Source organism: Lithobates pipiens, unplaced genomic scaffold (assembly GCF_037356315.1).
Source record: "Lithobates pipiens isolate NorthernLeopardFrog02 unplaced genomic scaffold, aLitPip1_a1.2 Scaffold_22, whole genome shotgun sequence".
Taxonomy (NCBI): Eukaryota; Metazoa; Chordata; class Amphibia; order Anura; family Ranidae; genus Lithobates; species Lithobates pipiens.
The window spans coordinates 81,085,426-81,108,438 of record NW_027507784.1 but is presented as its reverse complement, the minus strand read 5'-3'; the positions used below and the strand labels follow the sequence as shown (position 1 = coordinate 81,108,438).

The following is a 23,013-nucleotide window of genomic DNA, read 5'->3' as shown; positions in this document are numbered from 1 at the left end:
TGCACTACTCAGTAGCACACAAGGGGGGGGGGGGGGGGGCATGCACATCTAAAGGGATGCCAGGGATGCGTTCTTTCACATAATGCTCAGAGCAGAGCTGGCCTTTCTATCCAGGGAAAAACTGAAGCATGTGCAGAGAGAGTGGCAATGCTAAAGATGGAGAATTGGCTGGAACAGCATTGCCACTCTGAATAAGTAGAAAGAAATTACAGGATCAACCAGGTATTCACTATTTAAGAATGTGGTATGGAAAGAAATGTTGAGCACATAGCGAGAGCAAGTGATTGGAGCCAATGACAAAAAAAAAAAAAAAAGAAAAGAAAAGAGAGAGCATGGTTTCCAGACATCTTAAAGGACGGACCACTAGTGGGACAAATGTATTTTGGTAAATGTATGGGGTTAATCCTTACAATGATAGTATTCAGTATGTGAATTCATTCATTTCACAGGCTTTAAACTGATATTTTACTATATTTACATGTGGATCTATAGGACTGCCAATAGAATGGCAAAATCAGACTTGCACGTATATATCAATTTATCCCAGTGACAGTGTGCCCCCCACTTACCTCTATGCTGGTGACACATTCTGAGCAGGTGAGTACCTCCAGCTGTGAGTAAACCCCTCGCAGCCCCCTCAGGCAGTGTGGGGGGAGATGTCTTACCTGCAATAGGAGATGATAATCAGAACTCACAGAATCAGAAATCAGGCTCCCAACAATCGAGCTCAGAAGCACCTACATTTTTTATCTTTTCTGCCATGTTCAGGATTGGGATTCTGACCATTCTCCCCCCATGGACCACCAATGTAAAAAGCAACCCCCCCCCCCCCCCCATTGGACCACCAATGTAAAAAGCATTCTCCCCCCCCCCCCCATTGGACCACCAATGTAAAAAGCATTCTCCCCCCCCCCCATTGGACCACCAATGTAAAAAGCATTCTCCCCCTCCCCCCCCCATTTGGACCACCAATGTAAAAAGCATTCTCCCCCTCCCCCCCCCATTTGGACCACCAATGTAAAAAGCATTCTCCCCCTCCCCCCCCCCATTTGGACCACCAATGTAAAAAGCATTCTCCCCCTCCCCCCCCCCATTTGGACCACCAATGTAAAAAGCATTCTCCCCCTCCCCCCCCCCATTTGGACCACCAATGTAAAAAGCATTCCCCCCCCCCCCCCCCCATTTGGACCACCAATGTAAAAAGCATTCTCCCCCCCCCCCCCCCCCATTTGGACCACCAATGTAAAAAGCATTCTCCCCCTCCCCCCCCCCATTTGGACCACCAATGTAAAAAGCATTCTCCCCCTCCCCCCCCCCATTTGGACCACCAATGTAAAAAGCATTCCCCCCCCCCCCCCCCATTTGGACCACCAATGTAAAAAGCATTCTCCCCCCCCCCCCCCCCCCATTTGGACCACCAATGTAAAAAGCATTCTCCCCCCCCCCCCCCCCCCCATTTGGACCACCAATGTAAAAAGCATTCTCCCCCCCCCCCCCCCCCCCATTTGGACCACCAATGTAAAAAGCATTCTCCCCCCCCCCCCCCCCCCATTTGGACCACCAATGTAAAAAGCATTCTCCCCCCCCCCCCCCCCCATTTGGACCACCAATGTAAAAAGCATTCTCCCCCCCCCCCCCCCCCCATTTGGACCACCAATGTAAAAAGCATTCTCCCCCCCCCCCCCCCCCCATTTGGACCACCAATGTAAAAAGCATTCTCCCCCCCCCCCCCCCCCCATTTGGACCACCAATGTAAAAAGCATTCTCCCCCCCCCCCCCCCCATTTGGACCACCAATGTAAAAAGCATTCTCCCCCCCCCCCCCCCCCATTTGGACCACCAATGTAAAAAGCATTCTCCCCCCCCCCCCCCCCCATTTGGACCACCAATGTAAAAAGCATTCTCCCCCCCCCCCCATTTGGACCACCAATGTAAAAAGCATTCTCCCCCCCCCCCCATTTGGACCACCAATGTAAAAAGCATTCTCCCCCCCCCCCCCCCATTTGGACCACCAATGTAAAAAGCATTCTCCCCCCCCCCCCCCCCATTTGGACCACCAATGTAAAAAGCATTCTCCCCCCCCCCCCCCATTTGGACCACCAATGTAAAAAGCATTCTCCCCCCCCCCCCCCCCCATTTGGACCACCAATGTAAAAAGCATTCTCCCCCCCCCCCCCCCCCATTTGGACCACCAATGTAAAAAGCATTCTCCCCCCCCCCCCATTTGGACCACCAATGTAAAAAGCATTCTCCCCCCCCCCCCATTTGGACCACCAATGTAAAAAGCATTCTCCCCCCCCCCCCATTTGGACCACCAATGTAAAAAGCATTCTCCCCCCCCCCCCATTTGGACCACCAATGTAAAAAGCATTCTCCCCCCCCCCCCCATTTGGACTACCAATGTAAAAAGCATTCTCCCCCCCCATTTGGACCACCAATGTAAAAAGCATTCCCCCCCCCCCCATTTGGACCACCAATGTAAAAATCATTCCCCCCCCCCCCCCCATTTGGACTACCAATGTAAGAAGCATTCTCCCCCCATGGACCACCAATGTAAGAAGCATTCTCCCCCCATGGACCACCAATGTAAGAAGCATTCTCCCCCCATGGACCACCAATGTAAGAAGCATTCTCCCCCCTCACCACCAGTTTAAAAAGCATTCTCTCCACTGACCACCAATGTAGGGGCATTCTCCCCACTGTCCCGTTAACTTGGTTGTATCAGCAGTATCCCAAGATTTTTTTTGGGGGGGGAGGGGGGATTCTTTAGGGTAAAAAGTCAGATTTAGGTAATGTTACCTTTACCTGGGAGGGAGGGATTCTACGAAAGGTTGGAGCTGTCTAGATCTCCAACCATCCCATGGTGTCGCGCCGTATTTTTCTCGTAGCTCCACTAGTGAGCACAAGGTGTTTGCTTTCAGCACATCTCTTAGTCTCAGTCGATCCGTATGGGTCCATTTTAAATACAGTTTATTTTCTTTCCCTGGGGGAAAAGAATTATTTCCTGTCAAGGGCATTAGAGGGCTATTATATTGCCCTTTTGTATCCTTAAATACCATATCCCAAACTCTTAATGTTTCAGTTGTAATTGGAGCCATTTCTCTGGGAAGACCTCTATATTCCATTGGAATCCAGATGATCTGACCCAGAACAACTTTACTCATTTTATCTTCCAGTGATAACCATTTTTTTTATATGAGGCATTATGAACCCAGTCCAGAATTCTCCTCCATACTGCTGCTGTGTGGTATTTCTGAAGATCAAGGAGGAAAACCCCCATTTGTCATATTGTAAAACGGGATACTTTGTGGCATTTGTGTAGTAATGGCTTTCTTCTGGCGACTCGACCATGCAGTCCATCTTTCTTCAAGTGCCTCCTTATTGTGCATCTTGAAAACGGCCACACCACATATTTTCAGAGAGTTCTGTATTTCACCTGTTATTTGTGGGTTTTTCTTTGCATCCCAAACAATTTTCCTGGCAGTTGTGGCTGAAATTTTAGTTGGTCTACCTGACCGTGGTTTGGTTTCAACAGAACCCTTCATTTTCCACTTCTTAATTAGAGTTTGAACACTGCCGATTGGCATTCTCAATTCCTTGGATATATTTTTATATCCCTTTTCTGTTTTATACAGTTCAACTACCTTTTTCCACAGATCCCTTGACAATTCTTTCGCTTTCCCCATGACTCTGAATCCAGAAACGTCAGTGCAGCACTGGATGAAAGATGCAAGGGTCTGTCAGGAGTCCAGAAACTCATTGACTTTTATACACACACTCACTAATGACAAAGGCCGCGTACACACGGGTGGATTGTCTGCCCAACTAAGTTCGTCAGACAATCCGACAGACAGTCCGTTCAAAATTTGCATGAACGGACTTGACCACACACGATGAGCAGACAGTCCGCTGAAAGCGTGTGTGATGACGTGTACAGCACGTACGACGGGACTAGAAAAACGACGTCCTATACACTGCAATGCAACCTTCGGCCGTGTAAATCCTTTCTGAGCATGCGCCATACTTAGTCCGTCCAACTTGCCTACACACGAGCGGACTGTCCGCTGAAACCAAGTTTGGACGGACAAAACCAAGTTTGAACGGACTGTCTTACGGAAATTCCGTAAGACTTTGTTCGTCAGATTGTCCGCTGAAAAAGTCCACTGAAGCCCACACACGAGCGGATTGTCCGCTGAAACACGGTTCAGCGGACTAAGTTGGACAGACAATCCGCCCGTGTGTACGCGGCCAAACAGATCACAAGTGAGGATGGTTACCTTTAATAGCCATGCAAACCCCTTTGTGTCAACTTGTGTGCATGTTATCAGGCCAAAATCACCAGGGTATGTAAACTTTTGATCAGGGTCATTTGGGTAGTTTCTGTTGGGATTATGAGTAAACGTAGTTGATCGATAATAAATGGTTTCAGCCAAACACTAACCATGAGTGAAAAAAATGTTTTTGTGTTATCATTCATATTCTCTGAAAAACGGCCAAAAATGAAATCTGCCAGGGTATGTAAACTTATGAGCACAACTGTATTATAGTAGAATTCCAGCCTCAACCCAAGTAGACTTAAATATACTCCCTACACCCTCCTCCTAACACCTTGGCTGACAACCCAGAGTTAAAAAAAAGAAAAAAGAAAAGGGGAATACACTTACCTATTTTATGCCCACTTCGGTCTGGTGACATGATCCTGTACCAGCTGCAGGGAGAGGACAGAGCTCTCAGCAATGGCTGCATTGCCCAATTCGTGGTGATATAGGCTTTCTATGGCCCATCTGTTGTCAGTGATCCTTCCTTTCCCCTGCAGCTGCTGCTGGCTGACACAAGGGAGCCAGATCACGTCACCGGAGCGTATTGAAAATAGGTACATACATCTTTTTTGGTTAGTCAGCATAGGTGACATTTTTAAGGCTAGTTAGGTGGAGGCTGGAATTCTGCTTTAACAGATATTGGTCATTCTGTATTCAGCTATTTCAGAGAAATGTATACATTTTACCAACGTGAGTGGATTGCAAAATCCTGCAAATTGAAATATTTTTTTTTTTCTGATTTTCTGTGGAAGGCATGATAATTGAAAACACTCACCTCTAAATGTTTTAAGGACTTAAAAGGAAAAATATTTACATCACACTGGCGGGGACATTCTTCAGGGTGAATAAGCTGGAAATAAAAAATAAATAAATAAACTATTCACAAAATATTTTACACTGGCATGCAACACATAATAGTTGTTAGCCCACGTTCATATCAGGGAGATTTGGCATGCAATTTGACATGTCCAATCGCATGTCAAATCAGCGGTTATTGCCAGCAGTGGCACAGTCCGTATCAGTGGGGCACCGTACCTATTCCTAAACGTAGTTCCTGTACTACTTTTGGCGACTTTGGAGGGGCAATTTGTGTAGGAACCCACGCACGTCTCTGAAATCGCTCCGGAAGTCAGACTGACATGCAGGGATTTCTAACCCGCAGTCAGTGTGAAACTGCTCAAGTTCGCCAAGAAGAAAAAAAAAAAAAAACCCCTGATCTTTAAAGTGCCAATTCATCTACAGCCCTGATTCACACTTATGCGATGCCGGAATGCTGTGCGTTTCCTGCATTGCATTTACAAGGCGTCCATGCAATGTGCTGCGTGGAGAGCGGACGGCGGGAGACACTGACAGACTGCGTGAGGCAATCACAGTCTGCCGAACCTCCCCGACAGTTCAAATTGAGGCGCTAATGATGGACATCTCCCTCATCAAGCAGGATTTCCAGAAGCTCCGCGATCAAGTCAAGGTAACAGAGAATAGGCTGAGCACAGTGGAGGAAGCCATTACACCCCTACAGACATCCTCAGACCACATGCATCAGCAGATACACCAACTCCGCACTAAACAAGACGATAAGGAGAACAGGCTAAGGAGATGTAATCTGCGCTTTTTATAGGTCTCCCTGAGAGTGCTGAAGGTAAGGACCCGACCACATTTTTGGAACAACTGCTTGTTTCTACATATGGAAGGGAAGCCTTCTCCCCCATACTCACGGTTGAGCGGGCACATCGCATGCCAACCAGACCCCCCCCCCCCCCCCGCAGGGTGCTCCCCCCCGCACATTCATAGCTTATCTCCTTAATTATAAAGACTGGGATTCAGCCCTGAGAATGCAAGAGAAAAAGGCAACATCCCAGTGGGAAATAAAGTAGCCAACTTCCCAGACAACTCAGCAGAGGTGCAGCGCCGCCGCCAGAGCTTCATGGAGGTTAAATGCAGGCTGCGGAATCAACACTTTAAATACTCCATGCTTTTTCCCGCCCGCCTTAGAATAGAACACGATGGCTGCCCTGTCTTCTTTGAAGATCCTGAAGAGGAAATTTCTGGGCTGGACGCTGAGCTACCCCCAAAAGAGCCGACTGATTGTGTCCCAGGTATGAACTACTGACTTTTTATGCTCACAAACTTGCATAGCACTTTTCCCCGCCAGAATCATATAGATGCCCTGAATCCGGAAGTTGCACGGAACTTAATTTAGACTTACCCTTCTCAGGGCGAGGAACACATTGGGTCACACATGACAAGTTAATCTAAGCGATATGATACAGGCTATGCACTGACGTGAGTACATACCAGAACTTTAGACACCTTATCTACAAGAGCCAAGTTACCCCTGTTTACTACCCCTTTGGAGCCTTACACACTTTCTCAAATCATATTAACCACAGGAGCTGCGGAGATGCAGAGGTCCTACAAGCCACATGCACCGTGACTTTGCCCCACGCACCACTGGGAATCACTACCATGACTGCTGGAGCTGTTTCTGGAACTCGATTGTTCTCAGCAAAAAACAAAAGGGATCATATAAAACTTTCTATCACCTGGGTTTCCTGTTATGGCAGATATCCCTCGGCCTATTTAGGCCTCAAAGACTCCATCAGCTCCATTTACTTTTTCTCACACTATGGATGATGGAGTTTCCCAGTTGGCAAGCATAACAAGTTAAGGGATTACTCCCGAGTTTCCCAGTTGGCAAGCATAACAAGTTAAGGGATTACTCCCGCAGCAGTTGGGAAGAGTGTAGGGCAGGGTGGGGTGGGGGTTAATTTGTTTACATTTTTATTGAACTTAAAATGTGCATAATGAACTCCGGATATAGGTAAAACACCACGTCCATACCTATGTGGGTCTTTATATATTTTACCTAAGACAATATTACTAATGACATGTTGGACATGACCTAAGCGCTTCATACACAAGGATAAGATTGTTTACTATGACTGGGTTATGTTATTCCGAGATATTCTCCCTATGGCATCTCTAAAATTTCTCACGTGAAATGTGAGAAAGTTAAATGCGCGGCAGTCTTCACATTCCTCAAAAAACAACATGCAGATGTAGTGGTCTTGGTTGAAACGCATGTTGACCGGAGCCTTCAGATGTCACTCTGCCGCCCATGGGTTGGGTGTTCACTTCATTCTACCCACACATCCCATGCCAGGGCAGTCTCAATCTTGATAGACAAGTCAGTACATTTTGAATTATGTGAGCTATCCACCGACCCCCAGGTTAACTTATCTCGGCTTTCTATAGTATGCTCTCCACCCGTTTCGACCAAACTAGCGTATAACCTGAAGCCCCGATGGGAGAGAGAGGTGGGATCAATAGAGGGTGAGGAATGGGGGGGAGGCACTAGAGTCTTGTAAGGCTGTATCCCCTAAACTCTCCAATCGATTATCGTAGATCTACATTATTCACAGGGCATACCTCACACCCCTTAGAATAGCTAGATATAATCGCACTCAGTCCACAATGTGTTTGATGTGCGGACAAGAAGCAGGCACGTTCTTCCACCTGATTTGGGCATGCCCCAAAATACAAGGCTTATGGATGCAAAGCATAACCTTTCTGCATGATACCATGGGCTCGCCCTTAGCGCTAGACCCGAAACAATGCTTTCTGGGGATATTTCCCGACACAAGAGATAAATTTATGAACACATTTCTCGATGAGGCGTTGGTCTCGGCTAGGAAAATTATAGCTAAAAAATGGATGGGGCTTCACCTCCCAGAATTGTGGAGTGGAAGACAGAAGTAAATAAATACCTTACTATACAAGAAATATTATATATATATATATATATATATATATATATATATATATATATATATATATATATATATATATATATATATATATATATATATATATATATATATATATATATATATATATATATATATATATATAAAAATATAAATATAAATATAGAGGATGCCCAGCCAAATACAATAAAAGTATAGTACCGCTGGCTGCAAGAATCTGAAACCTGCATATGAAAACAACACAACGGCTTGAAATAAACACCCAGAAGTATTTCTTATTGAATATTCTTTATTGTAATGTATATACCCTCAGTATGTACCCGCATAGCAAAACATCTTGTAATCTCCATTATACCCACAAGAATGTATAGCCTTGAATGTAATAGTTGCCAAGTACATATGGAATGTGAACGTAGAGTGTATGCACTATTTTATTAATAAAAACCTTTGTTTAATGTTAAAAAAAAAAAAAAAAAAGTGAACCATGTTTGTACCTTCAGTCCTGGAGTTTTCTGCACAAGATCGAGCACAAACTGTGAGCCCAGAACAGCACCGCTATCTGTAGGGTGGGCCGGAAGGGCCTGGAACCCGGATCCTGGCCCCCGTGGGAAGAGCTGCTCGAACAGGCGGGTGACAACTTGTAGGTTTGGGGTGAGAAGGGTCAGGCTGTGGCTGCCGTCCAGCACACCGTCCCCTGAAACAAAAACAGACAGATGTCAGATCTTCAGCACCGCACTGCACCATGTATCCAACAATCAGTGTAAGAGGAAGTAACCCAAATCAACCTACAAGAATTATTCTCCTAAACACAACCTCAGTCCTTCCCTTCAGTCTTGGCACAGTTGTTCAGGCTTTTCTCCTGTATGGACATTTAACTGCACACTGTGAGCTTTTCATAATGTGCATTAGAAGTTACAACAAGTCAATAAAAACCTGCCTTATTTCCTGGCTGGAGGATACCCAGTATTATCTAGTCACAGGAGTCCCCAAACTTTCTAAACAAAGGGACAGTTTACTGTCCTTCAGACTTTAGTGGGGCCCGACTGTGGCTTTTGGGAGTAGAAAGGGTCCAGACATCAGTGGGGTGGGGGGGGGGGGGGGGGGGATAATGCCCCATCCCCATCGTTTGTTTAGTTGGGAGTAGGAGTTGTGCCCCATCATTGGAGTCAGTGGGAGGAATTGCGTCCCATTGTTGGTGTCATTAGGAAGAATTATGCTCCATCATTGGTGTAATTGGGACCCATTTCTGGTGTCATTGGGAGAAATTGTGCCCCACTGTTGGTGTCATTGGGAGGAAAAGTTCCCCAAAGGCCAGATAAAGGCAAACAAAGGACCACAGTTTGGAGACCACTGATCTAGCCAATTCCTCCCCAGCTTGAATGTCCCTAGCCCACTCCTTTCATTTCTTTCAATCAGTGTCACATGTGGGCATTACCTAAGGCAGCCTGCATGTAAATGTAGCCTGCCTAGGAATGCCCCTGACTCCAGACTGATATCCATGCATCAAGGCATTTCTGATATCTCCCAGGTGTCATTACACTACTTGCATTAGAGCTGAGGGCTCCTGACATGAGTCAGGAGGACAGGCAAGGTGCTGTGATGTTTTCAGAAAGCTATCAACAGTACCCTGCTGGCCTCTCCCACCAGCCATGACTTGCCAGCATTGTATACACAATCACATCATCTAAAATAAAGTATGTAATGAAATAGAAAGGCTTTATTAAAATAAAAAAATATTGCATTAGCGTGTTGATGAGGAACAAGAGAATGCAAACTCTTTACAGATTCAGCTTTAAAGTGTTTTTTAACCCCATAAAAATTGATTTTCTGGTCCCTTAAAGCAGATTAAACAGCACAGTGCCTGTGCTGTGTAACGTGTCCCCCTCTAAACTGTAAAAAAAAAAAAAAAAAAAACCTGCCTGAACCTGCCACTTCCTGTATCCCCCCTCAGTACTGACCATCGTGGTCAGAGCGCATCCCTCCGTCATACGCAGCCCTGCTCTCACCTCTCCTCCTCCTCCTCCTCTCTGCCTGTCAGCTCTGTGTGTCTCACCCCCCCCCCCTCCCCCCGGTTGCTATTAGTAAAATAAAAGATTCTAAATGGTCCCTGCCAACCCCCTTATCATAGCCTGGTTTTAGTACACTGCATCAGTCTTTTATAAAAACGAGTGTTGTAAATACCGATTTAGTGCAATCTTCAGGCCGGTCATGTGATTCTCAGTCGGTTTCCAGGGCCACTGCAGGAGAGGCTTAGCAGCCATGTGATCTCCCCGGGCTGAGGTCAGAGGGAGATATCGGCCCCTCCGGGAGAAGCCATGTATCGAAGGTATAAAGCGGCTGCGAGTCATGTGACCGGCCTGAAGATCGTTCTATATCGGCATTTACAAGACTCGTTTTTATAAAAGGCAATGTGCTATGCCAGACTCTAATAGAGGATCTGGCAGTGTTTGTGTTATATGGGTTCCACTTCAAAGTGCTGCCGTATAATGAAGGTGGGTGGTCTGTAAATGGTTAACTTTGTTTTATCTTTTAGATTTAGCAGGGATTCTGTGAGTTATGTCGTATTTGTGTCTGCTAATAGTTTTATTGTATTTTTTGCAAAATATAGTTTTAATATATATATTTTTTTTTTGGGGGGGGGGGGGGGGCCTGTCAGGTAGTCTGTACAGGGCCCTGCGATTTCTATCAGCAGCTCTGTATGGTCCTCTTGATTTACACCGCAGTGAGCAGTCCTCAGTGATGCACAGAGTGTCTCATATCATTGGGAGGAAGAGCGCTCCAAGGGCCAGATAAAAGGCAATCAAAGGGCCCATCTAGCCAACGGGCCGCAGTTTGTTTTGCATTACATTCTAAGTGCTCTTTCATATGGTCCACCTGAGCCCATTCAGCATAACTACAGCTATATTTCCTTTGCCTAGGCAGCCCATGCATAGCATACAGTCCGTCATTCACATGAAATGCTGTACGCTGCTGGACTCGTGTATGCAGCAGTACCATCTTTTTTTTTTTTTTTTTTTTTAAACACTTGTATGTGTGCTGCAGTATACAGTACATAAGGAAATGAATGACAGGCTGCATGTTGCACCTGGGCCACCTTGGTTGGGGCACATATAGTTAATGGGCTCAAGCCTCTGCTGATGAAGAGAGCAGTGCTGATGCAAGGATGCCAGCACCACTTTTCATTATTACATTGGGAATGCAGGGCACCAGGTTCATGGTACCGTGCACTCTTGGTATGTAGGCCTTGTCATTCAACCCAGAAGACCGAGGACTTCTAGTGGCAGAAAGGGTAAATTGCAGTGGGCAGCAGTGTAGTGGAGGTTAGTTTTGCAGCCTGATTGTGTGTGTAAGAATCCTAGAGGAGCTTAGCAGGAAAAACACGTTAGCCTGGCACTGGGCTTTAAAACCACCCCCCTTCATAATGCTCTGCTTCTTCCCCCATCTCAATACCATGGGATCAGTGCTTAGTGGGAGCTGTGATGTCACCCTTCAGTCATGTCATAGTGCTTGATCATAGTGACTGGTGACTAGACACAAGTACCATCATAGAAGGAGGCTGTGTGCTCCCTTTCACTCTGAAGTACCAGGTATTTGATGCCAGAAACTATGGAAGAAAGATTGATCCAAGAGCAGAAGTACTTTTGTTGATGGTCCGGAACTGGAATCCTCTACTAGTCTAATGTGCGTCTAGATTCCATACTGGGTCCTTAGGTGCAGGGAACACTGCTACTCACCATGGTCCTGCAAAATATGAGCAAGAGCTTGAACCATTGACTCTAAATCCTCAGTCCTCATTTAGCGGAAGCTGGAAATGAGCAAAGAACAGAATTAGGATTCACAATGGAAAACACTTTCTTCATATACTCATCTATGCATTTAAAAGCTTCATATAAAAGTGTTTTTTTCTGATTTTATTGGGCAGTGAGACCATTTTAGATGTAACTGACAATTGTTACATGTCTCTGCCAAGCAAAGCTGGTCCACAGCATCAAAGCAAGGATGGTATACCGAGATCCAGTTTTTTTTTTAGCAGAGACCCCAGAGAATAAAACGGCGGTTTGCAATTTTTTATGTCAGAGGTTTTCAAACGTAATTATTAAAAAAATAAAAAATGCATAATAATGAATTAAAAACAAAACATATACCACGATTTTTTGTATAATATGAAAGTATGAATGATGTTCTACACAGAGTAAATAAATACATTACTCGTCATGCTTGAAAATTGTTCACGCTCGTGATATGGAGACAAACTACAGTACTTAAAAATCTCCAAAGGCGGCGCTTTAACATTTTTTGCAGGTTACCTGTTTAGAGTTGCAGAGGAGATTTAGCTCTCACTCTGACATTCGTGGCAATACGTCACATGTGTGCTCTCATTTTCCACTGACATATCCTCCGGCTTTCAAACAGAAAGCCCATCCAGAGGTACAGTACATGTCTGCAGGAGCCCACATTACACCTGTGATCTACTGATCATTCTGTGCCTCCTTATTGTGCATCTTGAAACGTCCACACCACATGTTTTCAGAGAGTTCTGTATTTCATCTGAAGTTATTTGTGGGTTTTTCTTTGCATCCCGAACAATTTTCTTGGCAGTTGTGGCTGAAATTTTAGTTGGTCTACCTGACCGTAGTTTGGTTTCAACAGAGCCCCTCATTTTCCGCTTCTTAATTAGAGTTTGAACACTGCTGATTGGCATTATCAATTCCTTGGATATCTTTTTATACCCCTTTCCTGTCTTATACAGTTCAACTACCTTTTCCTGTAGATCCTTTGGCAATTATTTTGCTTTCCCCATGACTCAGAATCCAGAAACGTCAGTGCAGCACTGGATGAAAGATGCAAGGGTTTGTCAGGAGTCTAGAAACTCATTGACCTTTTATAAACACACACACTAATTACAAGCAAACAGATCACAGGTGAGGATGGTTACCTTTAACCACTTCCAGACCGCCGCATGCCAATATACATCCTAAATTGGAGAGGAATATTGTTGTTGTGGCAGCTGCTAGCTGCCATAACTCCGGTATCCTCTTCTTCGGCCAGTGGTCCAGTTTCTGATCATGGTGGTCCCTGTGGTGGATTCACCGCAAGCTCACTTTTATCAGTGATGGGAGAGGGGGGGATCCCCCTCCCGCCACCGCTTACAGGAGCCGTCAGTAGCAGCGGAGTCGATTGGATCCTCTCTCAGGTTGGGTATGGAGACGAGTGAGGGGAAGATGGTCCCCACCTGTCTCCATACCATTGCAGGGTGGAAGCGACGTCAAAACGTCACTTCTGCCCATAGCTCTTAAAGTGCCATTTATTTTTAAATGACAATATTTTTTAATTTTATTTTTATTGCATTTTAGTGTAAATATGAGATCTGAGGTCTTTTAGACCGCAGATCTCATATCTAAGAGGTCCTGTCGTGCTTTTTTTTCTATTACAAAGGATGTTTACATTCCTTATAATAGGAATAAAAGCGACAATTTTTTTTTTTTTTTAAAGAACAGTGAAAAAATAAATAAGTAAAAAAAAATGAGAAAAAAAAAATAAAACACATTTTTAAACACGTCCCATCCAGCTCACGTGCAGAAGCGAACGCAAATGTGAACAGCACCCGCATATGAAAACCCGTGTTCAAACCACACATGTGAGGTACCACTGCGATTGCTAGAGCGAGAGCAATAATTCTAGCCCTAGACCTCCTCTGTAACTCAAAACATGCAACCTGTAGAATTTTTTAAACATCGCCTATGGAGATTTCTAAGGGTAAAAGTTTGTCAGCATTCCACAAGTGGGCGCAATTTTGAAACGTGACATGTTGGGTATCAATTTACTCAGCGTAACATTATCTTTCCCAATATAAAAAAATTGGGCTAACTTTACTGTTGTCTTGTTTTTTTAATTAAAAAAATATTGTAATTTTTTTCCAAAAAAAAGTGCGCTTGTAAGACCGCTGCGCAAATACGGTGTGACAGAAAGTATTGCAATATCCGCTGTTTTATTCTCTAGGGTGTCAGTAAAAAAAAAAAAAAAAAAAAAAAAATGTATAATGTCTGGGGGTTCTAAGTAATTTTCTAGCAAAAAAAACAAAACGTTTTTTAACTTGTAAACAACAAATCTCAAAAAGCGGCTCGGCTCTTAAGTGGTTAATAGCCATTCAAACCCCTTTGTGTCAACTTGTGTGCATGTTATCAGGCCAAAATCACCGGGGTATGTAAACTTTTTGATCAGGGTCATTTGGGTAGTTTCTTTTGTCATTATGATTTAAAAAGAGTAAACACAGTTGATTGATAATAAATGTCTTCAGCCAAATACTAACCATGAGTCAAAGAAAAGTTGTCTTATTCATATTCTCTGAAAAATGGCCAAGAAATCAAAGTTTGCCAGGGTATGTAAACTTATGAGCACAACTGTACATGGTTCAAATCTCAGACAGTTCATGCTGAACCAGCTGAGATCTGAACCGTCTATGGCCGGTGTTCTGCCAAAAACTGTCCGGCCATCGGATAGTGTCCGCCCTGTACTGCGCAGGAGCAGTGCTTGTGCAGTACGGAGGACAAGGAGACTCTGAAAGTCTCCGGAGAAGATCGGCGCCTGCGCACTGAGTCTGGGTGCAAGCCCCACCATCCAAGTGGACATAAGGTAGCACATAGTAACAGGGCCCCTCGAGGGCTCGATTCGCTCGCCACGCTTCGGGCACGGCCTCACTTCGCTCGGCTATTTTTTATTCTAACTCCACTTGGATGGTGGGGCTTGAACCTGGACTCACTACGCAGGCGCCGTTCATCTTTCGGAGACTTTCGGCTTCTCCTTGTCCTCCGTACTGCACAAGTACACTACAGGGCGGACACTATCCGATGGGGGACAGTTTTCGACACATCGCTTTAGAGAAGAGGAGGTCACTGGGTACAGACGGCGGCTAGGCAATCTCTCCAACACTATCCTGCCAATCCTCCTTCCATATCCCATAGACATCAATGGTCAGGGGTCAGCTTACTTCTAGGAATGTCACGGAGTTTGTTGATCAAGAAGCACACAAAGCTTTATCACACAGATAACAATGGGCTCTATTTTGTTAACACCAACTCAGTTACAAAACAAATGCAGAAAAATAGAACTTTGCCTCCCTTAGCAAACACCTCATTTATCCAAGGAAGTGCGGAAGGATCAACCAGCTTTAGAAAGAAGACGAGCTTCTCTGACAATGACCTGAACACGCTCGGATCCCCTCGGATCCCCTGCACAACCTGCTTAAAAGTTTAAGGATCAAAACTTTTTATGGGCCCATCACAAACTTAGGAAAACCCAATACAATTCTGCCATACTTCTTTAGAGCTTGCTCTCTTAACTTGGACATTCTTATAGCTGTCCACATAGTGTGTGCCTGTAAAATGTGTCGTATTTCTCCACTTGGTATTCTGTCCATTGCAGAAATGGGCATCAGAAGCCGCTCCTATGCATTTTCGGGATTTCAGTGCAGCTGGCTACCCAGCATGCACCTCTCGGTCTCATGCATGTGCGGTAATGACACTGCGTGGCGCTCATTGTAGAGAAATTCAACTGCTTCAGACTTTTCGGCCATCATTAGTGCGGTGTCTTGGAACCATGGCTTCTATGAAGTTGGGCTTGCGAGCCAACAAGACAATGGGGGTTATTTACAAAAGGCAAATCCTTTGCACTGCAAGTGCACTTGGAAGAGCAGTCGCTCTAAGGCTATGTTTCCACTATTGCGTCCCCAAAGTCGCACGATTTTGCCGTAATTTTTTTACCACGACTTTAAGCAATGCCTGTGTATTCTTGAGGTCTATGGACCTCAAGTTGCATCAAAGTAGGAGAACGAGGTGTCGGCAGGTGATCTCGGTCCACGCCGAGGAAAAACGTCAACTCCCTCGGCGTGAACCGAGATCACCCGCCGACGCACCGTTCTCCCACTTTGATGCGACTTGAGGTCCATAGACCAAGAATACACAGGCATTGCTTCAAGTCGTGGTAAAAAAAATTACAGCAAAATCGTGCGACTTTGGGGACGCAATAGTGGAAATATAGTCTTAGAGCAACTGCGCTCCCAAGTGCGCTTGCAGTGCAAAGTGTATTTGCCTTTTGTAAATAACCCCCATTGTCTTGTTGGCTCCCAAGCCCAACTTAATAGAAGCCATTGTTCCAAGACACCGCACTAATGATGGCCAAAAAGTCTGAAGCAGTTGAATTTATCTACAATAGCCTTAGAACGACTGCACTTCTGGGTATGGCGGCTCCGGCGCTGTGAGAGTGGCCAGAGCCAGGAAGTGTCTCTTCCGCACATGCGCGCGGGAGTCTTCTTTTCGGCAAGGTATGGCAGCATTGCTAAAGTGGGACCAAAGTAGTGCAGGGACTACTTTGAAGTCGCTGCGTCTTGAAGTCGTACAGATATGAAAGAGACTCATTGGAAATCATGGGGCACGACCTGTCATGGGACTTTTCAGTCCCAAATCGCATGAAAAGTCGCACTAGTGGAAACCTAGCCTAAATCTAAGGGGTAGATCTGAAATGAGGGGAAGCTCTGCTGATTTTATCATCCAACCATGTGCAAGCTAAAATGCCGTTTTTTTTTTCCTTGCATGTCCCCCTTGGATCTATAGCGACTTTACTTCCAAGTGCACTTGCAGTGCAAAGTGGATTTTCCTTTAGTAAATAACCCCCTATATATCATACAGGTTATAATAAGAAGGGACAAAAAGGAAGGAATCAAAAAGCCCCCCAACCCAATCAGTACATAGCACAGTGAAGCCTTCTTAGAATAGAAGCTATTCCCATCTCGTTTCATCGCATGTCTCATAAGTAATAATAAGTATTCTTTATTTCAGGACACCTGTAAGGTTATACTGTCTTGTTGGCTCCAAAGCCCTACTCCATATGTGGATTACAGCTATGCACTGATTCAGGTGGGGTCTTTTTGTTTCCTATAAGCACTTCCCACCATAACCTGTATGGTTATTCTGTCTCACAATGATGGGAAAATAACATATTACAGGGGACACTTGTTCAGCGCAAGTTAAAAGGCAATTCTCCCTAGTTTGGGAGAGATTATCTCTTATTTCCTGTTGTGTAGGAATTTCAGAGAAATCAACTTAAAAATTAAACAGTTCTAACTATTCCCTAGTATAGTGCCCCCAACGCTGGCACCAGAAGCCATAGTGCCCCCACCGCTGGCACCAGAAGCCATATTACCCCCACCGCTGGCACCAGAAACCATAGTGCCCCCACCGCTGGTGCCAGCGGCAGAAGGAACAGTGCCCCCATCGCTGGCGTCAGTGGCAGAAGGAATAGTGCCCACATCGCTGGCGTCAGAAGGAATAGTGCCCCATCATTGGGGTCAGTGAGGGGGAAATAATGCCCCAAGGGCCAGTTGAAGGCAAAGGGCCTCATCTCAACTGTGGGCCGCACCTTGAAGTCTTCAACAGATTTGGTAGTTACGTTGTGTGCAGACACAACAATAGTTCTCCAGACTCTGCGCTCATAGGGCGTGTCCCTTCTCCTTGTTATGGGAAAATATATATGACCCCAGTGCTTACATATTACTCAGCACTATAGAGGTGACTGCAAAATAAAAATAATACAAACTTTGCACATGTTAATAAGGAATGCGAGGCTTGTTCAGGTGATCCAGGAGCATCCCTCATACCTCCCACCCGATTCCAGCGCCCCTCATCCTCTCGCCCGATCCCAGCGCCCCACATCTCGCCCGATCCCAGCGCCCCTCATCTCGCCCGATCCCAGCGCCCCTCATCTCGCCCGATCCCAGCGCCCCTCATCTCGCCCGATCCCAGCGCCCCTCATCTCGCCCGATCCCAGCGCCCCTCATCTCGCCCGATCCCAGCGCCCCTCATCTCGCCCGATCCCAGCGCCCCTCATCTCGCCCGATCCCAGCGCCCCCTCATCTCGCCCGATCCCAGCGCCCCCTCATCTCGCCCGATCCCAGCGCCCCCTCATCTCGCCCGATCCCAGCGCCCCCTCATCTCGCCCGATCCCAGCGCCCCCTCATCTCGCCCGATCCCAGCGCCCCTCATCTCGCCCGATCCCAGCGCCCCTCATCTCGCCCGATCCCAGCTCCCCTCATCTCGCCCGATCCCAGCTCCCCCTCATCTCGCCCGATCCCAGCTCCCCCTCATCTCACCCGATCCCAGCGCCCCCTCATCTCACCCGATCCCAGCGCCCCCTCATCTCACCCGATCCCAGCGCCCCCTCATCTCACCCGATCCCAGCGCCCCCTCATCTCACCCGATCCCAGCTCCCCTCACCCGATCCCAGCTCCCCTCATCTCACCCGATCTCAGCGCCCCTCATCTCACCCGATCCCAGCTCATCTCACCCGATCCCAGCTGCCCTCATCTCACCCGATCCCAGCTGCCCTCATCTCACCCGATCCCAGCTCCCCTCATCTCACCCGATCCCAGCTCCCCTCATCTCACCCGATCCCAGCTCCCCTCATCTCACCCGATCCCAGCTCCCCTGATCCCAGCTCCCCTCATCTCACCCGATCCCAGCTCCCCACATCTCACCCGATCCCAGCTCCCCACATCTCACCCGATCCCAGCTCCCCACATCTCACCCGATCCCAGCTCCCCACATCTCACCCGATCCCAGCGCCCCACATCTCACCCGATCCCAGCGCCCCACATCTCACCCGATCCCAGCGCCCCACATCTCACCCGATCCCAGCGCCCCTCATCTCACCCGATCCCAGCGCCCCACATCTCACCCGATCCCAGCGCCCCACATCTCACCCGATCCCAGCGCCCCTCATCTCACCCGATCCCAGCGCCCCTCATCTCACCCGATCCCAGCGCCCCTCATCTCACCCGATCCCAGCGCCCCTCATCTCACCCGATCCCAGCTCCCCACATCTCACCCGATCCCAGCTCCCCACATCTCACCCGATCCCAGCTCCCCACATCTCACCCGATCCCAGCTCCCCACATCTCACCCGATCCCAGCTCCCCACATCTCACCCGATCCCAGCTCCCCACATCTCACCCGATCCCAGCTCCCCACATCTCACCCGATCCCAGCTCCCCTCACTCTCCTTGTTTCTGGATCTATGGACAAAGGAGGATTTCTTTCTGTGATGCCATTAGACTCTCAGCTCAGGCCAGGAATATGTGAACAAAGCCATGCAGATCAATGCCATGCCATGAACCCTCCTGAGCAGCCCTATGATGGATCACATGACAAAACAGACCTCCACTTTCAGTTTCAGTAACACAGACAGACCATAGAGCACAGAAATACACAGACATGGAGCTTACAATACCTTACCCAGAGCCACACGTTGTCGAGCTCCCACTTGGGTCACCTGCCGTTTCCTGTGTCTCGAATTGCTTTCCCTTCCCCCCCAGCTACTGGGCAGCCCACGGGGTCAGTGTATGTTTGCCAACACTCCCCACTTCCGGGTCCCAAGTCTAGTGGAGGGGAGTGAAGCCACAAGGCATTACTTCCGCCTCTCGGTTACCATAGAGCGAGAGGAGGAGACAGAGAGGCACAGAAAAATACCAAAGAGACGACTGTGAGGTAGCAATGGATAGGAGGTCTGGAGGCTGATTTGTATCCTGCAACCATTAGGCTGGCCATACATTTTTCTTGTACAATTTTCCTTTAGATTTACCAATACTATATAACACGACGTCACAGCTAAACAATTTCAATTGTATAATGTATGGCCAGGTCTAGTCTGAAATAAGTCACATATATATATATATATATATATATATATATATATATATATATATATATATATATATATATATATATATAAAATTGTATTTAAGCCAAAAGAGAAAAAATAAGCATATTGCTGCTTTCTTTGAGTTGGCTGCATTTCTCTTCTTTTTTTTTTTTCAGGCTTTTACTATTACCTGGTGGTCCTGCGAAACACGCCTGACATCACCCGAAGTTGTCACCCTAGGACAGAAAGTGTCTTACTGGTAGGACCACCGAACACACCTGAGCTTATCCCAAGTAACAATGCCTACGTACTGGCATCACTGTACTGCCAAAAGTACCAATACCTGGCTTAACCACTTGCCGACCAGCTGCCGTCATTATACTGTGGCGGGCCGGCACGATCCCGTGAGCCGCCATAGCTATGCGTCGGTCCGCAGGATCGGGATAGCAGGCACGCGCGTGCTCGCTGCACTGTGGGGGTGCCGATGCTCATGGCTGGCGGTCATTGTGATCGCAGGCACAAGTGTAATTTGTTCACTCCCTGTTCTGTTCTGTGAGGAGTGACAGAGCATGAGTTCCTAATAGCTAGGAATCACGATCTGTCATTTACTCTAGGTTAGTCCCCTCCCCCTACAGTTAGAAACACACACAGAGACCACAGTTAACCCCTTGATTGCCCCCTAGTATTAACCCCTTCCCTGCCAGTGACATTTTTACAGTAATCATTGCATTTTCATAGCACTGATCGATGTATAAATGCCAATGGTCCCAAAAATATGTCAAAAGTGTCCGATCTGTCCGCCATAATGTTCCAGTCCTGATAAAAATCACAGATCACCTCCATTACTAGTGAAAAAAAAAAATTATAATAAAAATGCTATAAATCTATCCCCTAATTTGTAGATGCTATAACTTTAGCACAAACCAATCTATATACGCTTATTGCGTTTTTTTTTTGTTTTTTTTTTACCATAAATATGTAGAAGAATACATATCAGCCTAAACTAAGAAATAAATGTTTTATTTTTTTTAAAATGTGGATATTTATTATAGCAAAAAGTACAAAATATTGTGTTTTTTCAAAATTGCTTTTTTTTGTTAATAGCGCAATAAATAAAAACCGCAGAGGCGATCAAACACCACCAAAAGAAAGCTCTATTTGTGGGGAAAAAAAAGGACGTCAATTTTGTTTGGGTGCAGTGTCACTCTACTCCGCAATTGTCAGTTAACCACTTGCCGACCAGCGCACGCCGATGTACGTCGGCAGAATGGCACGGGCAGGCAAATGGGCGTACCTGTACATCCCTTTAAATTTGCCACCCTGTCATCGGGAGCGCGCCGCCGGCGGCGTGCTCCCGCGCTGGTCGGGACCCCCGTGAGTCCGGTCGCGGGACCCGCGGACTCGATCGCCGCGGGCATACCTGCGATCGCCTCACAGAGCGGCCGAATGAAGAAATGCCATTGTAAACAGCATTTCTCCATTCTGCCTAGCAACTAGTGACGCTGATCTCTGCTCCATGTGATTGGAGCAGAGATCAGTGTTCACTAAATGAAAGCCCAGCCCCCCAACAGTTAGTAACACACCCCTAGGAACATTTAACCCCTACACTGCCACCCACTGGTTAACCCTTTCACTGCCAGTGTCATTTACACAGGAATCACTGCATTTATATAGCAGTGATTACTGTATAAATGACAATGGTCCCAAAAATGTGTCAAAAATGTCTGATGTGTCCGCCACAATGTCGCAGTCACAATAAAAATCGCTGATCGCCGCCATTACTAGTAAAAAAAAAATAATAATAAAAAATTATTAATAAAAATGCCATAAAACTATCCCTATTTTGTAAACGCTATAACTTTTGCGCAAAGCAATCAATAATCGCTTATTGCTATTTTTTTACCAAAAATATGTAGAAGAATACGTATCGGCCTAAACTGAGGGAAATTTTTTTTTTATATATATTTTTGGGGGATATTTATTACAACAAAAAAGTAAAAAATAATGCGTTTTTTTCAAAATTGTCGCTCTATTTTTGTTTATAGCGCAAAAAATAAAAACCGCAGAGGTGATCAAATACCACCAAAAGAAAGCTCTATTTGTGGGAAAAAAAGAACGTCAATTTTGTTTGGGAGCCACGTCGCACGACCGCGCAATTGTCAGTTAAAGCGACGCAGTGCCGAATCGCAAAAAGTGGTCTGGTCTTTGACCAGCAAAATGGTCCGGTCTTTAAGTGGTTAAAGTGACACAGTGCCGAATCGCAAAGAATGGCCCGGTCATTCAGCAGCCAAATCTTCCGAGACTCAAGTGGTTAATGATCATGGTATCACTGTGCTTGATTTGCGAGAAAACTCGCCGGACCTAAACCCCAGACCCAACAATGAAGATGAGCTGAAAGCTGCTATCAAAGCAAACTGGGCTTCCATAAAACCTCAGCAGTGCCCCAGGCTGATCACCTCCATGCCACACCACATTGATGCAGTAATTCATGCAAAAGGAGCCCCAACCAAGTATTGAGTGCTTACTATACTGTACATGGACATACTTTTCAGTAAGCCACCATTTCTGTATTAAAAATCCTTTATTTTTATTGGTCTTATGTAATATTCACATTTTCTGAGATACTGAATTTTGGGTTTTCATTAGCTGTAAGTGCCATAATCATCAAAATTTTAAAGAAAAGTATGTTTTTTCTTTTTTTCCAGATTCATACTTACCTAGTCCAATGCTGCATCTGTCCCCCGCCACCTCTGCACTGAGAACAAAGCGAACACCACCGATTTCTCGGTTATCACAGATTCCCGAGCTGGGAGCTGCTGACTGTCAGCAGCTCTCCACTCTGCCCCCCCCCCCCCGCACTCACTGGAGCGCTGAGCTGTGGAGGGGGGCGGGTAGCGGCCATCTCAGGCTCTCAATGGCTCGCCAAGAAGCTGAGACAGGCATCAGTAGAGGCACCTGGCGGATCCAGACTTTATTGTCATGTTATTGCGGTGCCTGGACTGATTTCTTTGACGTCAGCAGAGAGTGGACTTCAGACCACTCTCTGCTGAAAACGAGTCACAGGAGTGCAATACGAATTGCACTCCTGTGACCCGTAGGAGAAGCCCAGCCAACCGAGCTCAGGCTGGACTTCTCCTTAAAAGAAAGAAATGCCTGAAATATATCATGCTGTGTGTAACGCATCTATATCAAATATGAGTTTCACTTTTATTGAATTGAATTACTGAAATAAATTAA

The 23,013-nt window shown here is 46.2% G+C and overlaps 1 protein-coding gene across 6 annotated transcripts in view; it reads right to left on the bottom strand.

The window, feature by feature from the left end:
* Positions 1–19,541, bottom strand: part of STK11IP (serine/threonine kinase 11 interacting protein) — an 84,471-nt gene extending 64,930 nt beyond the window's left edge. For 2 of the 6 annotated variants that reach the window (XM_077447783.1, XM_077447785.1), the window contains exons 1-5: positions 19,371–19,541; positions 11,820–11,890; positions 8,580–8,779; positions 5,094–5,168; positions 570–665 (exon numbers count right to left, since the gene is read on the bottom strand). In XM_077447783.1, the coding sequence (XP_077303909.1) occupies positions 570–665; positions 5,094–5,168; positions 8,580–8,779; positions 11,820–11,880 (432 nt within the window). In that variant the 5' untranslated portion in view covers positions 11,881–11,890; positions 19,371–19,541. Of the gene's footprint in view, positions 1–569; positions 666–5,093; positions 5,169–8,579; positions 8,780–11,819; positions 11,891–19,113; positions 19,275–19,370 lie in introns of those variants that run through there. The other 4 variants (XM_077447787.1, XM_077447788.1, XM_077447786.1 and 1 more) reach the window with 3 other exon arrangements.
* Positions 19,542–23,013: the final 3,472 nt, after the last annotated feature.